General features: G+C 38.1%; 2 protein-coding genes across 5 annotated transcripts; both read left to right on the top strand.

The window, feature by feature from the left end:
* The first annotated feature begins 1,084 nt into the window (after positions 1-1,084).
* Positions 1,085-15,504, top strand: ca14 (carbonic anhydrase XIV). 4 transcript variants are annotated; one of them, XM_017309755.1, is made up of 14 exons: positions 1,085-1,162; positions 2,130-2,374; positions 2,632-2,655; positions 7,223-7,402; positions 7,623-7,768; positions 8,828-8,923; positions 9,032-9,098; positions 9,436-9,593; positions 10,483-10,609; positions 11,359-11,382; positions 11,488-11,572; positions 11,734-11,775; positions 13,771-13,824; positions 14,711-15,504. In XM_017309755.1, the coding sequence occupies exons 2-14, from the start codon at positions 2,287-2,289 to the stop codon at positions 14,829-14,831; spliced, it is 1,212 nt and encodes a 403-aa protein (XP_017165244.1). In that variant the 5' UTR covers positions 1,085-1,162; positions 2,130-2,286; the 3' UTR covers positions 14,832-15,504. The 4 variants fall into 4 exon arrangements, with proteins under 4 accessions (XP_017165244.1, XP_017165245.1, XP_017165247.1 ...); XM_017309758.1 differs by having other exon boundaries at positions 1,086-1,162; positions 11,734-11,767; positions 14,711-14,743; XM_017309756.1 differs by lacking the exon at positions 11,734-11,775.
* A 602-nt stretch (positions 15,505-16,106) lies between these two features.
* On the top strand, positions 16,107-17,684 carry LOC103478735 (ribonuclease pancreatic-like). Its single transcript, XM_008432747.2, has 2 exons — positions 16,107-16,252; positions 16,488-17,684. Exon 2 carries the CDS (start codon positions 16,490-16,492, stop codon positions 17,066-17,068), a length of 579 nt encoding a protein of 192 aa, XP_008430969.1. The 5' UTR covers positions 16,107-16,252; positions 16,488-16,489; the 3' UTR covers positions 17,069-17,684.
* Positions 17,685-20,125: the final 2,441 nt, after the last annotated feature.

Raw genomic sequence — 20,125 nt, 5'->3', positions numbered from 1 at the left:
CAACCGGGCAATTTATCCATCCATCCATTTTCTTACACCCTTGTCCCTCAGTGGGGTCGGGAGGGATGCTGGTGCCCATCTTCAGCTAACGTTCCGGGCGAGAGGCGGGGTCACCCTGGACAGGTCGCCAGTCTGTCGCAGTGCAACACAGAGACACACAGGACAAACAACCATGCACACACACACTCACACCTAGGGGCAATTTAGACAGACCAATTAACCTGACAGTCATGTTTTTGKAMTGTGGGAGGAARCCAGAGTACCCGGAGAAAACCCACACATGCACAGGGAGAACATGCAAACTCCATGCAGAAAGATCGGGGCTGGGAATCGAACCCAGAACCTTCTTGCTGCAAGGCAGCAGCTCTACCAACTGCACCACTGTGCAGCCCCAGGGCAATTCAAACACATTAATATTATTTTAAACCATATTTTTTTTCTTTTGATAATTAACTGATAATACTGTTTTGTTTAATAACCTAACCCTGTAAACTTTGTCACAACTTTCCCCCAACCCTGACCTCTTCATGTTGCTGTGTTCACCAATCAACCCCTGCCTTCTCAATAACCAGAAAGAAAAAAAATCTTTATTTGTATTACAGCAATAAAAACTTTTTAATAACTGGTAATCAACTTTTCGCATGCTTCCACTGGTATTTTGATAGTTTGTCTTTTGATTTTCAATCTCTATATTTGAAAAACCTCCTTCCCATCACCCTAATCTCCACAGATTCTTTATCAGATTCAAGTCAAGGCTCTGGTTTAGCCACTCCAAAACATTAATTGGCAAAATTAGAAGGTCATCTTAAACTTAATCACTGGTGTAAATAATTTCCATCTTAATTAGCTTTACCTGACAGGTTGTCAATACTCCTGCAGTGATCACATTTTTAGAGAAGGATAGGAGACCTATAGCATTCAGAAAGTTTGAAGGGACTGTTGGGGTCAAGGTTACAAAACAAAGCAAGAGTCGAAAACTGTAGAACGAGAATAATGAGGAGCTTGGATTAGTAGATATGCTGCAACTGGTAAGAACATGGATGATCCTTTAGTTTGTAAAGGAGACAGGAGAGTTGAATCACAGCTGCTGATAATGAGCATAATCAGTGCAGAATAAGTGAAACCCCAGATACTGCATGGATACGGCACAGGGCATTACAATGTATGTATATTATGTACTAAATCATTTGTTTATTCCAGATATTGTTTAGTGATCCAGGTTATGGGTTACTCTCTCTCTGACCAACTCCTTGGTAGCTTAAATGTTAGGCATTTTTGGCAATATTTGGATTAAAAACAATCCATTATGCATTATGTTTCACCACTGGATTGGTCTTTAGTTCACCAATGAATAGGTGGGGGGAAATACTCCATATTTGTTTATTTTTAACCCAGCAGCTATTAGAGTGTGATGGATTTAGAAAACAGCCCATTAATTCAACTTCTTCAATTCACTATTATTGCCTGTGACATGGCTGAAATTGTACCAAATCCACAACACAATTTTCATTGACTGATTTAACTGTAAGCAAAACACTTAAATATAAGAAAAGAAAGTACACACTATTAAAAACAGAGATTTTCCATGTTCATCCAAATGGACTGGTGCTTAGAAATTTACAGAAGTCCATCACCTTAAAGAAATTTTAACTAAATTATTTGCAAGACTCTGCAAAACCAGCCTGCATGTTGAGGAGGTAATTAAGCAATTAGATTTAGGTGTGTTGAACCAGGGATGGATGGAAAAGTTGCAGGTCAGGTATCTTATGAGACCTTAAAGTTTAAAGGTTTTAAACCAGCTTCATCTCAGTTTATTAAAGGGTGAAATATGTAGCGTATTCTCATATAAATTTAGGTTTTAGTTAATGTAGCACTTTTTGAAGACCAGGTCATATCGTACTTAAACCATATAAAGAAATGTGTACTTTCTTTTTTAAAAATAACATCACCTCTTAATTTTCAGTTTTCTTTTCAATCATGCTTCAAATATTTTATATATTTCTTTATGTGTGAAATTGCTGTAAAAAAATACTCTGGTTCTCATCTGGTCTGTCCCTGATTTGCACCCATGTCCAACAAGCAGCCATCTTTTCCTTCTGACCATTTCTCTCTATCCGTGTCAAACTAAGGGCCTTCTCTGGAGCCACGCATGCCGGACCGGATTCAGCATGTTAAACAGAGCTGTAGCAGGTGGTATTATTGGACCCGGTCCCCCCATCTCCCCCCACCTCCATCTCTCCCTCTCTTGCTCCTCATCTCCCAGTAAGCCCTTATTCATTTCTGCGTATGGGCAGGAGGGTGAACATGGACTCGTTGGGTCTTTTTGTCCTGCTAATACCTACGTTTTCCCACTGGACAGCTGCTTCTTCTGCTGGTAAGATGTTAGATGTTCATTAACATGAAAATAGGCCTTGTGTGATAATTTATTGTCTGTGTTTGGGGTTAGGCAGGCAGAGCGTGAGCTTTAGCGGAGGAGTAATCATTCCAGAGTGAATTTGTACGGATTTTGAGAACTGCTGACCACTCTCTTTGAGCGTCAACAACTTTTCTTTTAGGACTGCAGGGTGAAAGGTGAAATTTGAGTTTGATTTTCAAGTCTTTCACAGGATGCCTTTCTTGTTTTCCTTTTAGATGAAATCAGCTGGAGCTATTCTGGTAAGTTCATGCTTCATAATATTCTTTGAATACCTAAACGTCAGTCAAATGCATAGCAGGCTCTTTTTTTTAATCACAATAGATCCAAATGAGAACAAACAAGATTGTTGGTTGGTATGTGGATATAATTATTAGTCAAACTTTTAATTTCCATGCTAGTGGCTGGACAAATCCTGAAAAAAAAAGTACTTTTACAACAGTTTTCCTATACCTAGTGAGCAAAGAGACGTTTTTATTTTTGCTTAAAAGTTCAAAAAATTACAAAACGATGTTCCCCAACTACTGGACGCTCTCATAACTTTGGCTGAATTTGTGCTTTTGCCCTCGTGTTTCACTCCCTCCGTTTTCCTCTCTTTCCCTCTCTGTATTAGTTACAGTTGAACAGGCTGGCATGAGAACAGCAATCACACAGGGTGTAGGAAAGGGGGCCGGAGGGTGATGGAGAGGAGCAAAGCAGGAAGAAAGACTGAGGGAAGAAGGCAGGTGCTTGAGGATGAGCGTGTTGCACTGAGATGGGACGGGTTTGAGAGAAAAGCATACCGAATCGTGCAGCTTATTGTTGCAGCGCACAATAACCTGTGTGTTTATTGTGCTGTCGACGCACACTGGCTGCCTATGAGCCGCACAATGAGAGTGTGGGAATGAAAGGGGTGCACAGCTGACCACCCTCTGCATGTATTCAGGGGAGCAACACTAACGCGTCGTTCTTGCAGTAATTTTTCAGAGACTGCTTTGTATTTCCACATGACTGTTAAAGACTTTATAAGGATACATGGATGTGCAAAGACACACGTTTTGTGATTTACTTAATTAGCTTTCTGTAATCCAAGCCATTCACTGCAGCCGAATAAGAGACAGAGAATTGTGTCTGTATTATTCTCCCAAAATGCATTGCTGTTGTCACACCAAGAAATTAATTACATGCTTCGTCGTTTGTGTGCGTTGGTTTCATGGCTGCGCTCAGGACGGGAGCAGCGTTCTTGGTGAGATGGTTAAACGGCTGTAATTGCTTCAGAATATCTGGCCTCTGGTGGTTACTATGGTGAAGATGAGTAGCGACGCGGGGCAGAGTTTCAGGGATGTGGGCGAACATGTGATGTGTGTGAGATCCCCATCTTCCTCACATTGAGCACGTCTACGTGCAGACAGGAGGCCCTCGGCCCCTGAAAATATTTTGTGCGGACCCCAATTGCAATTCAAGTATGGCGCAAAATGTTTTTGTAGGTGGATACTATTTGTATTTAAGGGTTATCTAGCTTGCATTAAAATATAAAACCTTAGGCACAACAGTGTTTCTGTTGGGATGTGGATTTCTGTGTGAGTTTTTGGTTAATTTAGTCTCGTCTCTGAGTCTCTTGCCCTTCATTGTTCCCATCTGTCTCTCCTTCCCCTGATTGTCTCCTCTTTCATTTAAACTCACCTGTATCTGTTTTTCGCCATCGGATATTTGTCTTTGCCGTCATCCGTCATGCCGTCTTGTCAAGTTTTCCAGTTGCTACCAGTGTTTGACCTGTGCTGCTGGACTTTTGCAGTTACTTGAGATATTCATTAAATAATCTAACTCGGTTGCTGCTTCTGCCTCTCTGCGTTTGGGCCCACACCACAACTACCACAGTTGACAGTTTTTCTTTTATCAGCCAAGTTTGCTAATTTTTTTTTTTCTCTTTTAATTTTATTACATTTTTAGGACCACAAATATCCATTTACTCCTAAATAAATACATTTAACAAAAATAAACACACTTGGACACTTATACGTAAAGTGTTTACTTAAAATTGAGAATAGACTAAAAGAAATATTCAGACCAACAAAATAAGATTTGAACAAAAAAAAAGTTTTGTAAAGATGGAGTAAGAATAAATGCATTTTTATGTTTTCATGTCAGCCTTTGAGCACCCCTTCTTTAGCCAATCAAACATAACCCATCATTTACAATAAAACTGCATATATGTGAATAAAAACAAAGGCATTCATATATTTAAAACATTAACCTTTATGAACTTTGGGGGATTTGATGTGATGGAACGTAACATTGAGGAGTGGAAGGAAATTATAAATTATTTTCAAAATCTTTAAAAATGATCTGGAAAAAATGTCATTTTGTGTTTACCACACACTCTTTACACACTTGTTACAGCCTCTGTTGGAGAACATTGGTGAACAAACGGCATCACGAGGACCAAAGATCAGATCAGACAGGTTGGGGAGAACGTACACAATGTTCAGTCTACGGATGTGCCCAAAAAACGGACTTGAAGCTGTGAAAGTTGACTCTATGAATCCAAATCTCTGCACACTGTTCACAGTTTTATTTGTAAAGCAGTTTGAAAGCCGTATCATTTTTTTCCCCTTGCACTTTAATATGATACACTTGTTCTCACATAAAATCCCAATAAAATAAACTGAAGGTTGTAATTTTAAGTCAAAGCCATAAACATATTCTTTTCAAAACACTGCCTTTGGGTTTATGTGAATGAAAAATGTGAGTAGCATTCCTTGTTTTCCAAAGCATTTCTCCCTTTGCAAATTGAATTCAGGTTCTTCGTCTCGCATGTCACATCCTCTTTCTTTCTTTCTTCGCGCCGCTTCAGAAGAAGGCCTGTCCTTTTCCTCTGATTAAACTCAGTGAGACCATCCTCTCGTTTTCTTGCCACTTCTGTTGCTCAACTCAAAAGCATTCTGTTGAAAAGTGGTTTTTATTCACTGAATGAATGAGGTGTCTCTACGACATTTGGCATAAGTAAAATCTAATTAAGTCAACCCATTTCTTCAGTGCATAGAAATAACCTTAAGTGAAATACAATACAAGCTAAAAAAAACCTTATTTTTAAATAAGCAAAAAACTTAAATATTTAAACATCAAATGAAGCTGAGATATAATTAATTGAGGCTAAAAAAATCTATTAAATCAAAACAAAGGATGATGAGAGAAAAGGGGTTTGAGGAGATATATAAAATTGGGAATACTGAAGGTTAATTTCATTTGAAAATGTAGAAACAATTTCAGTTAATTTAAAAGAATAAATGACGTTTAAAACAACATGCCTTCTTGTTAGTCGTATATGTTGTACTAATAAAACACAGGACTACGTCTTCTATATATGGCAACTTTATTTGCTCCCATGCTGCATGTATGTTTTGTGATTGTTCTCTCTGGAGCAGCTTAGCCGTACAGATGACCACAGTCACGTTTCTGAGCTTCTGCTTCTTCTTTACGCTACTTCTGCTAATAACAGAGATTTCAGTAGCAGATTCTCTAAACTTCTGCGCCTGAACAAAAATAACTACCCAAAATGTTTTAACAATAACATTGCATAGCTAAATAAAATTTAAGTAAATTAGTGTTTTATTCATAACTTAAAAAAAATGGAAATAAGCTAAATTAAATATTTCCAGGTGCAACATGTATAGATAAAAGCAGAAAAATCTGACTTTGATGCAAAATATGTTCAACTTTATGTAAGGGTCAGTGTTTCATCCATCATTTGTTTCAAGAGGCTGCAAAACGCCACAGCTCAATTTTTAACTGGCACTCAGATTTGAACACATTCCCCCTTTTTCAGCTTTACCTTAGTGGCTGCACGTTTCTTAGGATTCATTTTGAAGTTGTTTTTTAAAAATCCTATCACATCTCTCTGAGCTATTGCGGCCTTATGCATCTACTGTTCTTGACCGTCGGCTGATGAGCTGCTCCTCCCTGTTCCTCGGACTGAGTGTAAACTTGGATCATGTTGTTGAATGATTTGATCTCAGCTATTAGACAGAACTGTCTGCTTTTAAATCTCTTTACGCTGGCCATTTCAGGTCATTTTTATATTAGGTGTTTTTTGTTGATTTACAATTGTCATGTTTTATTTTTAGGGCGATTACATCTGACTTGTACTTGTACGTTATGCATTTCCATATTTAGTTTTGAACTTATCTACTTACAGCACTTTGGCCCTGTGATTTACAAATTGTCACATAAGAAAATACGGGATCCTTTCACATCAGCAGGCACAGCTTTGTTATTGTCAGTTAAAGATTTGTGGAAAGAGGAGCCAAACATACCTTTCTGTGTTGAAGCAAAGAAAAACTTTTCTTAAATACTAGTAGAGCAACAAGGCTGTCAATAGTCAAAATTGTATTAATGCATCAAGACTCACGTGCATATGCACAATGAAGTAAAGCATTTTTTCAGTCTAGCAACTCTAACTAAATTTTTTTCTTCTTCAGCTCAGTTTGCATTTCTATCTACTGAATTCTAGAATGAGAGACTTAAAAAAAATATATATACATTTTTTAAATTCTTCCCTCAAAGTCAGAAGAGTGGACACAATGATTACGGTACACTAAGTTGACTAAATTGAAGTGGCACTTAAACGTGTCTTGCATCTTTGACTGTGTGCATGTCTTTTGAAAAGGATGCAGCTTACTCCCATGAGGCCATGAATGTAAATAGAAAATAGTAGAATAACTGTCCTGCATGGCCGGAGGCCGATCAATGGAGGCTTTTCACTGCGTAGCTCAGCACCAGTGAACTGTGTGATTGGGTGACATCACCGTTTCTGTCTTTTCTCTGCTAAAGGTATTGCTGGTCAATCTGAGTGGTCAGAGTATTTCCCCGACTGTGGCGGTTCTTCCCAGTCACCTGTGGATGTGATAACCACCCAGACTAAATATGACACCAGTCTGGTGCCGGTGACGCCGCTAGGCTACAGTCAGCACGGCAACCAGCCCTTTTCGATGCACAATAACGGACACACGGGTAACTATGACGGCAAGCTCATTTGGTCCCATTAAGAGCTTCTGTTGTGCATTTCAGCTGTTCTGTTTACCCTGCACTCAGACGTAACCTGGAAGCACAGTTTTACTGCCAATTGAGACATCGGGCAACATTTCAAGAAATGCCACGTCTGCTTTTAGAAAAACAAAATCTGTAAGTGATCCCAGTCCTTGCTGGCTCAATAGATTTTTCTCCTCTGCAGTGATTGTTGAGCTGCCAGAGTGGATGGGACTTGGGGGGCTACCGTGGTTCTTCACAGCCGTTCAGCTGCACCTTCACTGGGGGAATGGAGGCCCAGGTCGAGGGGGCAGTGAACACACGATCAATGGGAGGAGTTCAGACGCAGAAGTAAGTTTAAACATTGTCATCCTGTATTAGCTGGAGAAAGTTATAGCACTGCAATAGAAAAATAACCTATGTTGCACAAACTACATTAAACATGTTGCTTCTTTATTCTAATACTTCATAAAATTACAATCCACAATCACAATGACGGTCACAGATTTTATTTTTTGTATATTAACAGTTACCTGATCACCAAGGCTTTTTGAAGACCCTTAATGAACTTTAAAGCACCCAGTTTTAACAATGCATGATCAGGATTATTGCCCAGTATAAAAAAACAAACTGGGTCATCTGAAAAATGTCAATTTGTTGAGATGTTCAGGAACAGTAAGAATGCCGACGGGCTCAAGCAGCTGAAGTATGGAAAAAAAAAATGAAGGAAAATTAATTTAAAATTTTCCTTATTTGCTAAATGAATTGTTTTAAAGCAGGAGCATTGAGTAAAATAGACCTCTTTGAGTTTTACATAATGTTATAATGCTATTCCCTCATCAAATGCATACCTGGATTGTTTCCTTAATTCTTTCATGAAATCTCCCATGGCAACCATACAGCTGTGCAAAAAGCACATCTGGGAGATCAAGGACCAAGATTCCCCCTCAGAGCTGCGGTGTCTGAGCTTCTGCCTCAAAGAAGAAGCCCTCCCCTTTGACTCCTCCACTCGGCTCCTTCAGACTAGCCAGCAGCAATTAGCAAACCCCAGATAGAATTGTGCATCTGCTAAAATGTTGCTAAAGGATTAATAAAGTAGCAATGTTGTGATGACTTCCTGAAGGCAGTTTTTAAAGAGACAGAGGCACATTTTCAAGGTGTTAAGTTACAAAGTCACATATATTTCTATAAAAACTGAAGGTAGCATTTGATTGTGCTATAAAATGGCACTATGTGCCTAGAAAATACATAGTACTGCCCCTTTAACATGTCTTTTTGGATTGGATTCAATACTCTCTTTCAGTTTCTTCCTCTTTCTCTCTATTAAATCTTCCTCTTAAAGATATAGAGAGCAAGAGGACAGTTTCTTATTTTTCTCTTTTAAACTGAGCATGTTCCTGTTCTCTCCAGCTCCATGTGGTCCACTACAACGCTGAACTTTACCCCAACATGTCCGCAGCCATGACGCAGAGAGATGGCCTGGCTGTTTTAGGAATTCTCATTGAGGTATGGAAACCACACATAACTTCATTGCCAGCTTTGAAACGCCATAATTGTCATACACACTAGCATCAGAGTGTTTGAGCATCTCGAGTCTGAGTTTTTGTTTACCAGACAGGTGAAGAGACGAATCCAGGATTCAATAACATCCTCAACTACATGAGCCGAATCAGACATGCCGGTAGGTCTCCATGTTGGATTTCAAGCTATATCATGACTTGGGTTGAATTTTTTCTATTTTTTTGTATTATCTCAGTATTTAGTATTTTTCACTCGTGTGTGTGTGTGTGTGTTTGCGTGTGTGTGTGTGTGTGTGTGTGTGTGTGTGTGTGTGTGTGTGTGTGTGTGTGTGTGTGTGTGTGTGTGTATATATATATCCCCGAATCAAGCTTAAAATAATCCATCAAAGTCAGTGTTGTTATGAATGAGTGGAACTAAATGACCACAATATGCTCTAAACCATATTTGAACATTTACAGATCTGCATTTGTGTATTGTCGTCTCTAATTTCCGGTCAGACCAGAGAGCGTTCATCCCAGCCTTTGACGTCCAGTCCTTACTCCCCCAAGATCTGGGACGCTACTATCGATACAACGGCTCCCTGACCACCCCGCCCTGCTACCAGAGTGTCATCTGGACCGTGTTTCATGAAAGGGTTCAGATCTCAAAAGCCCAGGTCTGGCTGACAATGAGAAACACAAAATCAGCAAGCGTCTCTTACTCCCATATTTAACCGGGCAAAGTAAATCTAATTTTTGCTGATGTGAAGCATTTATCTTCACTGTCATTATTTAAAATGTAAATAAAAAGTTACTTTTTAATTTTCCCACATTTTCTTCTGCTACAACCTTTTTATTTTGATTTTATGTGATGGAGCAACATGGAATAAGAAATAAATGTGAGTGGAAAGGATTTTTATATTTTATAAACAGTTTAAAATCTAATAAAAAGGTATTTGCATACTTGACCTGTTTTAAGTCAGGACTTTGTAGAACCACCTTTCACACAAGTCCAGCTGGACTCCTCTTTTGGTAAAGTGTCCACATGCTGTTTACTCCTTCTGAAGGCAGTATGTTTTTTAATCCATCATAAGGAGGAGAACTGACTGAAAGCAGACATCAAGGATAATTTTTAGTGGAAATAAAAAGTGATTCACTTCAGCCTAAAGTCACTCTGAGGCATTTTTCAAGACTGTCAGAATAGTGAATTGAGCATTAACGTTGCTTCTTATGCATTGTTTCATTGCAGACCTGAGAGTTAAAGGGTACGATGAATCTGATACCCATGGTTGCAAAATGTTCGTGTTTTATACAGTTTTTTTTGTTAGCCTGATTCATTTGTTTCTCAAATGTATTCTTTAGTTTGAAACATAATTGAGAGTTTTCTCTTTTTATTGTTACATTTAAGCTAGTTTTCTAGAAGTGATTTTAAAGTTTCTTCGCATCATTTCTCTATTGAAAGTTTGCATCATTTCTCAAATGGGTAGGCTTTCTTTTCTTTTTAAGGGGAATTTATGCATGTAAATAAGTCCATATAATTCCAATCTTTCCTTCTTTTCACTCCAGCTCCTGAAGATGGAGATGATGCTTTACTCCAGTAAAATCCAGGAAGTTGACAGGATGCTGCTGCAGGACAACTTCCGGATAACGCAGCCGCTCAACCACAGGGTCATCTTCGCCTCCTTTTCTGCAGGTTAGACAGAAAAAACAACAATGACACCAAGACATTATCTATATTGGAGAAAGGAAATCTATTTATTTGCATGTGAAGTACTTCTTTGTGCTTGGAGATCTTTAATCTAATTGATATGTATATTTTAGAAAATTTTAGCAGGGAAAAGTCCACCTTCAACTCGACATAACCTCAGTAGTTGCTCCTCATTCACACTCACCAGCCATTCTTAATGCATAACAACATAATAAGTCAGTGAATAGGCATTTAGACCAAACTGCAACTAGTAAAGCGTGCAAAAAGTGAACACAGGAGCAGGGAGGGAATGCAGGAAAATTATTAATTACCAGTAACTTTGAGAGCAATAAGTGTAATGTGGATGTGAAGAATGAAAGAAATGCTGCGGAAGGACTGGAGAAGTGATGAGAGATCCGTTTGTGTAGGATCTGATTGAAAACGAGGATTTGGAGGAAGCAAACAGTGACTCCATTGTTATCACAGCAGTCTGACAAAAGGGGAGAGGAAAAGGAGAGAGAGGTGGAGACAGAGTGGTGTACAAAGACAAAGCAGAATGAATTTATGTAAAGTGCTCTTTGTGGTGAGTGACTGAACTGGAAGACTTGTGAGATCCGTGCAGATTTCTAAAGGCAGCCTGAGATCTTCAGACACCTGAGCATCAGTTTCTGCAACAGTAAATGAAACGTTCAACCATGACGAAGTTTAACCCTAAGTATGCATACATTTTTTTAATGAGGTGCTTTGTTCTTTAGAATCGGGGAGGGAGCTCTCATCTGGTAAGACCACAAGTTATTATAGTGCATGTATTTGGGAAAAGATAAAGAAGCAGATTAGATTTTTGTTTTTTTGAGATTCACGATTCTGTTGCGTTGCCTCTGCAGGTGAGGTCACAGCCATCGTGATAGGAGTGATGTGTGGCTGTGTGGGTGTGGCGGTGATCATTCGCTTCATCGTGAAGACGATACGGTAAACTGTCCTTCTCATTTTACTTCTTCCAATAGCTTGTTTTCCAATCCGGTCCTTCAGAGAGCTGCTGCCGATGCCGGTTGCCTGTGTTGCTGTTGATTTGATGTGATACTGTGTGCAGGAGTTCAGCTTGTATATTCACTCTCTCTTTCTCTTGACAGATTTTTTAAACTCCTTCACCTTGAAACAGTCGTGGTAAACAGGTGGCTTACCTGATTATAACACTGACACAGATACCACTGATACTTTAGTTATTTGTTTGTTGAATGCAGATGTCCTTAAACGCAGCTCAGGGATAAATTATCATAAATTATCAAATAAAAGTGGAGAAGATCATTACCACAGAAAAACCCTCTTTCATTTGAAAACTCAAATGGAGTGAAATAACCCAAAGAAAAATATATGTTTTCATTCATGAAATGTTTTGCTGACAGTTAAATACCAATATAAAAAACCCAGAATGCTTTTTTTTTATTTATTAAATTGTGTGGCTATTGTATGGCCACACAATGGGGAAAAAGGCAAACGCTTTTGGCCAATTTTCTTTTTTTTTCTGTCACAAAATAACGTTAAAATTTTGAGGGAAAAAGTTGCAAAATTACAAACGGTTTTATTCACCAACTATGTCCACACAAAAAAGAATGTGACTTTGGTTTCCATCTGCATTCAATAAAGGCATTTATTATATAAATAAAAGAAAGGGAAATAAAGTTTTAGAAACAGTTTGGTTTATTAAAGTGTGAATAATATCCTGAAGAAAATCCTGCGCTGCTGTGCTTTTTTCCCCAGCCTACATAAAACATAAAGGTCGTTTATATGTTGAGAGAAAGAAAGTCTTTGTTCTTTAATCCTATTCTAAAGTATAAAGTTAGAATCTCATTTAAACAACGCATGGCTGTCACAAGTCTTTGCGGCAGTGTTGGTTTAGTTCAATCCTGATACTTTAATTTCAACATTTCGACCTGACTTGGTGATCTGAATACTTCAACATAGCTGAACAGGCCCCGATCTCTTAAGGAAAACATTTACACCAAACGCTTCCATATAAAGTGTTGTCAGGTCTGTTAAAGAAACTCAAAAATGTATTTAATCCTCTTTGTTTCTCTGAAAATCTGAAAGCAATTTTGACATCAGTGTGGGGATAATCTGCTCTCCTAACATCATGCATGTTCCTGACTCCTCTGTTCTTGCTTGTTTGCACACACTAGACGTAAATGTAAAATCTCTTCTTTAACCCGATGCTTATTTAGAGCCTTTCTGTTGCTTTGATCAGCAGTTTTCATGCAATGATCAGCTTCATCAAAAGATATGAAGTAGTTTTGGTGCTGTGGCAAAAGAGAAAAGATGTTCAGTGAGGTGTGAAATGGGATTTTACTTTTATCGTCAAACTAAACTGTTTTGTTTTGCAGACACACAAATTAAAAGCCTTTGAAGTTTTTTGGCACTCTGCTTTCAGAGGTCATCATCATCAGGGGATGAATTGGGAAAATGAATGTAGACGGAAGATTTTATAAAGTAAAGTCATATTAACATGAATCGGATCAAAGTGAGGCCTGGACTCTAGTTACACTTCTGGTATAAATGCCTCTTTATCAATCAACCCGGTTCTGCCAGCAATGCTCTTATTGTTGCATTAAACTGCAGACAAATGCATTGCACTTCTAAAATCCAGTGTTTTTTCTCTTATTGTTGCTACTTTAGATCTTTAAGAGTTTGAGCTAGAGTGCCTTTATGTACGAACTGTGCCACCCACATGTTACTTCTTAGGCCTTTGCCCTGGAGGTTTTAATGCTGCAGCTGATCAGTGTACTGATGCGAAACATAAAACATCCCATAAACACTTATGTATGATTTTCATCGTTTCACATATCTGTTGTTGTAATATTTGTTGATGTAACTCGCTGCATTCACTCTGCCAATCCTTTAACATGTAAAACCATATGTATTTTTCTGGTTGCATTGCCATCAGGAGCCCTTAGGCGAGGCCAGGCATCATGCTTAAAGGGCTGCTGACTTTCACAATCTCAGTCAGCTGTGTGCACTTGTTTTAAAACATAATCTCCTGCCCATATGAGTAATGAGAGCAGGAGTGAGGTTTTAAAATATCTGAACACAGTCTCTTTGACACCTTCAATCCAAGATTTCTTCTTTGTTTTTTTTTTTTCTTCTTGTGATTCTGTCTTTTGATCTTGCGACAGCTCTACTTCTAGCTGGGACGTCCTGCACAATAACCGGCCTGCTCCAATGCCAAGGTTATTTCTCAGGATTTGTGACCTATGACCTAATGTCCCGAGCACTTCTTTGTTGTACACACCTACCCAGTCACTTAACCTCACAGTTTAGAGCAAAACGCCTCCTAATGTTGTCTTAAAGAAATTCCACACACAAACTAACCTCCGTTTGTTTACATATAAACAAACTGATGTATATATCAGCTAACATTAGTGCTGCGGCACTCCTTACAGGTAGCCACACAAATGCAGCAGTTTAAAACTCCCAGATGGAACATTTGTAATTTGATGTTGTAATGAACATTATAAACTAAACTTTTAGTATTCTGTTAAAGTCGCACTACTTTTTAAATCTAAAATAAGCGGGTATAGACAATAGGTGGAGTCATTACAGCATTTCCATAACAAATACAACTCTGATATTAGTCCGAACAACCGACAGCCCAACTTTTCCACCCTCAATCTGCTGCAAAAATGACTCGGATATATGAGATTTCTTTTGCTTCAAGGATTTGATTTATAAAAAGTGCAAAACAACCCATATGTTTATACCAATCCGCTTGTACATAGAAACAAAGCCAGTGATTACTTCCCATTATATATAGATGCTAATAAAGTATATTATTTATAAACGGTTCTAATTGTTACACTATTTTTAAAAATGAAAACCACAATTACTGAGTGTGTATTTATGTTAAGACATCCCTTGGTCTGTAAAGCCACTTATATTGGTCTTACTACTAATATTCCCTCTCCGTTCTCCCCTCCACCGCTTGTAAATATGGACCTCTTATGGACAATATAAGAACTACACTAACAAACGAAACAAACAAACCCCCAGACAGGTTTTCTGCAAGTGGGATAACTTTAATAACTACTACTTCTTTTTTTTCCTCAACTGTTTCAGAACAAAGGAGACCGAGAAATCACAGGAGAAAAACACAGACCTGGTTCTAACGATAACCTCAAAAGCTGAAAGGAATGAAAGGAAAGAAGAGTTGTCACCTTCGCCTCAGACCGAGCCATAGCTTTACATCTCACGTCAGTATGTTCTGTCTTTTTTCTCATCAGAGGTGATTTTATGGATCTGTGTCCTAGGGAAAAGCAACTATATTTTATCTGAATCGATCACACAGAGAGAGAGAGAGAGAGAGAGAGAGAGAGAGAGAGAGAGAGAGAGAGAGAGAGAGAGAGAGAGAGATTGTGTGATAAAGGCATTTTTCGCTCAGTTTTCAGCTATGAAATTATATTCTACCCAAAACCAAGTAAAGCAACTGATGCTGGTTTAATATTCAGGTGTGTTTCATGCGTGTGTATACTTGAGATGAGGAATGCACATAAAATGTTTTTTTCTTTTTCTTAGTTTTAATGTCATTTCTGTCACAATATTTCAAGCACTCTGCACTAATACTGTGTAAGCTTTTTACAGCTAAACTCTTCAGAGGAAATTTAAAAGATAAATGATAAAACAGACTGATGTAAAAACATGACAGGTGACATGTATATACAGATGCTGTACAAACATTTCAGATCGGATTTTAATTTTGCACATTTTGTTGTAAATGGAAGTTATATTTATGTACATGCCTTTACTGTGTTGAAGAGAGAAATATAAAAGCTGCATGTCATCTGCACATATCTGTTTATTGTTGTGTCTAACCTGTCTGCCTGAGCACTGCATTAAAACACTTGAATGCTGAACGCGGTTTCAATTATTTCTTTTAAATATCAGAACTGTGAGATGGAGGAGTTTGGAGAAAAATATTCGGTACAGAGGAATGATAGTGGAAGGAGATGGAACTGCCAGGAAGAAGAGGAAGAACTCAGAGAAGATTCATGGATAAATTCACAAGTTTTCCAATACTAAGCCAAGCAGAACGTAATGGGACGTCTCATCTTTATTGAAGATGCTTTACCTTGGCTTCTTATGAAAAGACCTCAAAGCCTTGGGCACAATTCTCAGATGCCTAACGGCGCCAGAGTTATCTCTTTATTGTTCTGTGAATAGAAAATATATGTCGTTTTTATAAAGTTGCAGCAAGATGTAATATTAAGCACACCTTAGATTCAAACGAGATGAATAGATTAAGGAAACATAGTGGCTATTTACAGATTAAGGAAAGCATTATTTATCTTCAGAATACAAAATTAAAAAATTGAATTTAATATACGTAAAGTAATGTTGCTGCAGACTCATGTACAGTAGGTGGCTGTATGCACCTTAAAGTTGCTTGCGATCTACCATAATGGTAATAATAATCCAGTCGCAAAGCTTGGATTTCTGCTCCAACAGCGCCTCGTGTGGTCAGAGGTGTGTGGTGCACAGGCCCCTCCTGCTTCACACCGGAAGTGAGATGTGGAAGCGCAACTGAATGACAGAGGGACGTCCAAACATCTGCAGATTTAGATTTATTTTGATCAGAGGGCATTTTTCTGAGGCCAGAACCAGGTAGGGAAGTTCTCCCAGCTGTTCCCCACATCCGCCTTTTGCTTTCGTGTTTAAAAAAGGGAGCAAAGACGCAGAGCTTCGGCTTTGCGAGACTTTGCCCACTGTTTACGTGTCATGCATGCAGTCTGAGGTTGTTTTTTTTTTTAGCAAAAGAAAAAGACAACAAACGTAGAGCTACTTTATTTTTTTCCCTTCCACATTCTTCCTAAACTCGTAACTGAATTCTTCCCCGCAGGAATGGCGGCCTACACATTGTGTCTCTGTATTGCTGCCAGTCTCCTTTTAACTCAGCCAACATCTGCCAAAAACGATGCTCCCTGTCTGCCCGGAAAGTGGAACAATGCCGCCCAAACCTTCATCAAGCGCCATCTTCCCAAAGGGACTCCGACTTCTCTGGACCAGAACCAGTGGGAGAAGTTCATCAAGTCTCTGGGAGGCTGTGACAGACCCACGCAGTCGTTCCTCCACCCAGATGAGCTGGAGAAGGTGAAATCTGTGTGCTCCAGCAGAGGAGGGAAGGTGCTGAAAGATAACCTGTGCATCAGTAAGCAGCCATTTAGTTTTGTGACGGTGAGGAGCATCCAGGGAACCTGTGGGATCAAGAGCGTCACGCAGGAAAACAAACACCTGATCCTGGCCTGCGAGGTTTTGGAGAACCAGTGTGTCCCAGTTCACTTTGAGGGAAACTTCAGGGATCAAAAGCCCAGCAACAACGCCAGAGACTGCCAGGACCCTGAGACCAGAGGCCAGGCTCCCACCTTTAAAGTGACGCCTCTCTGGTTGTTTGCTTTTATGCTCATTTTCTATGCATTCTGACTTTTTCGAAGGACATTTTCAGGAACTAGATAAGACTTGAGATTTTTTATCAGAGGATAATTTTACTTTCGGTTGTGGTTTTTGATTTTGAAACAGTATTGCATCGTAATCGCGTAAGCCAAATATATTTCTTTCAATTTTACCAATAGCTTCCTCAGGTATCTGCATGTGTTTTCAGTCCAGTTTTGAGCTTGTTTTTCTATAATCGTTTATTGCCATGATGTTCCAAGTTATATCAGCTATTTCAGTAATAAAAGGCTAATTTTAGTTTTTGCGGGCCCAAAATTTCTTGTTTTCTTTTAAGCAAAAGAAACAATAAATTTCAGGGTGCAAAACCTGTTTATTATACCAATATCAGGATTTTAAAATATATCAGAATCATGTCAGTCAAATGTATTTTCAAAACATTTCAATCTTATTTAATTTTAACATTTCATTTGAGACTATAGGCCGTGTTTGCATGTGTTTTCAGTCAGTTGGCTTTAAGTGTTGCACAATTTATGTTCTTTTTGAGTAAAAATAGATACAGTTTTGATATGAAGTGGATTTAAATTGGAATGACCTCAGGACATTATAAAAATGCACACAGACTGTTTAATAAAAGTGTTTTATTGACTCTGTGAAATATTTTTTTCATCTATGAAACCTATATTACTTCAAAATAAGAAATGATCAAGAAACAACCTGACTAGAGTTTTGTGGACAAAAAAAATGAATCTATAAATCGGTCTAAAAAGCCACCAAATAGAAGACGAATGTCTTTTATTGTCCAAATGTTTTGGATGCATGCATATTCAAAGTAACTTAAAAAAGGATAAGTATATGGTAAATTTACAACACATGAAAAATAAAGTTGCGTGGAAATTTAAAATATCGTACTTGAATTAAAAGTGATGTGAAACTGGTCATGAGAGTATCAGAGTTTCCAATTTTCTGTTTTCGATGTGGAAAAACATGGCGTGTTCATTCTGGTTCTGGTTTTATTTCAGTTCTTCAAATTTCTTTGTAAATGAAACACAAGCACTTCTGCTCTGGGTAATATCTCCGAGAGAGAGGCATCAGGGAAACGTAGACTGTGATTTCAAAGCAGATAAAAAAAACAACTCATTTTTGGATATACAAATAAAACCAGATTTACATTAAATGTTTAAAATGACAGCTTTTTCTGCTGCTTGCTATTAATTCAGTCTAAAATGCTCCTGTTTCAGATTAATTTTAGAAATTATTTTAAGTTGCTTAAATGTTGGAACAAAGAAAATTGTTACTTCCTAAAAATAGAATAAAACAAAACAGAAAAACAATAGATGTTTGCATTGACTAAGATCAAATTTACTTGGGAAAAATGATGATGAGGCTTTAAAAGCTTCTGATTCACGTTTAGTTAAATGAAGACACATTTCAGGGCTGTCGCATTAACACATGATGTGATTAATCTAAAAATTTCTGACTTAATATTACGAAATGCAAATTAATCAGACGAGCAAATTTTACTCTGAAAAAAACACCACAATGAATTTTTTTGTAAAACCAAAGTGGTATGTACTTATTGTACCGATGAATCATCGTAGAATCATCGTTACGACTGGTTAATAATTACCATGTCTAAATTATGTTTGAAATAAAATGACTTCTTTTAAACCATCCTGCAAATCTGCGATGTTTGCGAGAATAAAGTATTTTCTTTAACATTTTTAGGATATCGAGCATTTTTATATTTCAAGCTCGGAAAGTTAAGCATGGTAATTAATCCCGTTTATTCTTGGATACAGTTTCCTGAAAGTGTATCCAGGAAACTGTATCTATTTGTAGTAAGAAAATGTAGTAAGACATTTTCTTACTACAAATAGTAAGAAAATGTCCATCCATCATAAGGTGATGTGTTCTGCTTCTCAGGTAAAGATTTTGACTGAAGCTAGTAAGAAAGTCTCTTTTTCAGTCTACATGATTTAAGGTAGAGAAGTCTCAAGAGAGCAAAAGAACAAGCAAGCGATAGTTTTTGGATATAAAGTTGGAGAAAAGAGTTTATAAGGGAAACAACACACATTTGTTCAGCACCTGTAACCCATCCAATCAATGCTAGAATGATTGGCATATTTAAGTAAAAACATTTTAATTTCTATTGGAAAATTGACCACAGACATTACAACGCTCATTTTCAACCAAAAAAGTGCGTTTTGTAATTTTTCAGTAGTGTAAATATTTGGTGAAAAACCTTTTTCAGCATGTCACCACTTGGTGTCGCTGTGAATCGACTGTTGTTGAGAGCTACACGGTGATGCTAAATTTAAACTTGTGGGACGTAATTTAGAAGATAGTTACAATAATTGTCCAAATCTAAGGCGTCTATAAATGGACGCATGAATCCAAGAAACAGCCCCTTCTCATAATTGCAGACTCTTTATGAAATCCTTCTTTACCTGAAATATTTGTATCTTGTAAAAAGCCAATTCACATTTCCCCCCCTCACATTAAAGTTGTGTGGACTTCCTATGGCTTTGAGAAAACTCAGAGGAAAATAAGACTGAACCCAGGACTGAACGAGGAAGTTGTTTTATTTAGCATCTTAAATATAAAGGAAATAATTGAAGTGTTGTAAGGCGTACATAGTAATATGGACCATGGTTTATTTGAAGTCCTATGATTATTAGCTTTGCAACTGTAAAAATGGGAAAGCTGACTCCCAGTCCTCTACCATTAAGGGAAAGATTTACTGTTTGAATGGATTCTCTGTACAGCTGGTTCTCTTGGAGACACAAACACAAACATTTTCTCCTGAACGACCTTTCAGGTGTTCTGACTTCACCCGTCCCTGCAGGTATGTGGGTGGGCATCAAGTCACGCACAGCTTGAGTTCACCACGCAGCAATACATCCAAAGAACAAAAGTTTTAATAGTCAAAGTGGGCAAATGAAACCTTACATGCCCGGACATGTCCTTTAATTGGGGTCAAAAAGTTCACGTCTGACACTGGAAACGGGGCAAAACCTTTTTATCACCACTAGGTGGCAGGAGAGAAATTTGGATTTGACAAATCCCAGAAGCAAACCTGAACATAGA

The sequence above is a fragment of the Poecilia reticulata genome, linkage group LG16 (assembly GCF_000633615.1).
Source record: "Poecilia reticulata strain Guanapo linkage group LG16, Guppy_female_1.0+MT, whole genome shotgun sequence".
Classification (NCBI taxonomy): Eukaryota; Metazoa; Chordata; class Actinopteri; order Cyprinodontiformes; family Poeciliidae; genus Poecilia; species Poecilia reticulata.
This window is presented reverse-complemented; position numbering and strand designations above follow the sequence as displayed.

What these genes read in the sequence shown, in the direction of transcription:
- LOC103478735 (XM_008432747.2), top strand. Translation starts at nt 16,490, where the DNA reads ATGGCGGCCTACACATTGTGTCTCTGTATTGCTGCCAGTCTCCTTTTA.
- ca14 (XM_017309755.1), top strand. Translation starts at nt 2,287, where the DNA reads ATGGGCAGGAGGGTGAACATGGACTCGTTGGGTCTTTTTGTCCTGCTA. An exon ending in GCACAATAACGGACACACGG is followed by an intron (nt 7,403 to 7,622) that starts GTAACTATGACG and finishes TCTCCTCTGCAG; the next exon opens with TGATTGTTGAGCTGCCAGAG. An exon ending in GAAACAGTCGTGGTAAACAG is followed by an intron (nt 11,776 to 13,770) that starts GTGGCTTACCTG and finishes ATCTTGCGACAG; the next exon opens with CTCTACTTCTAGCTGGGACG.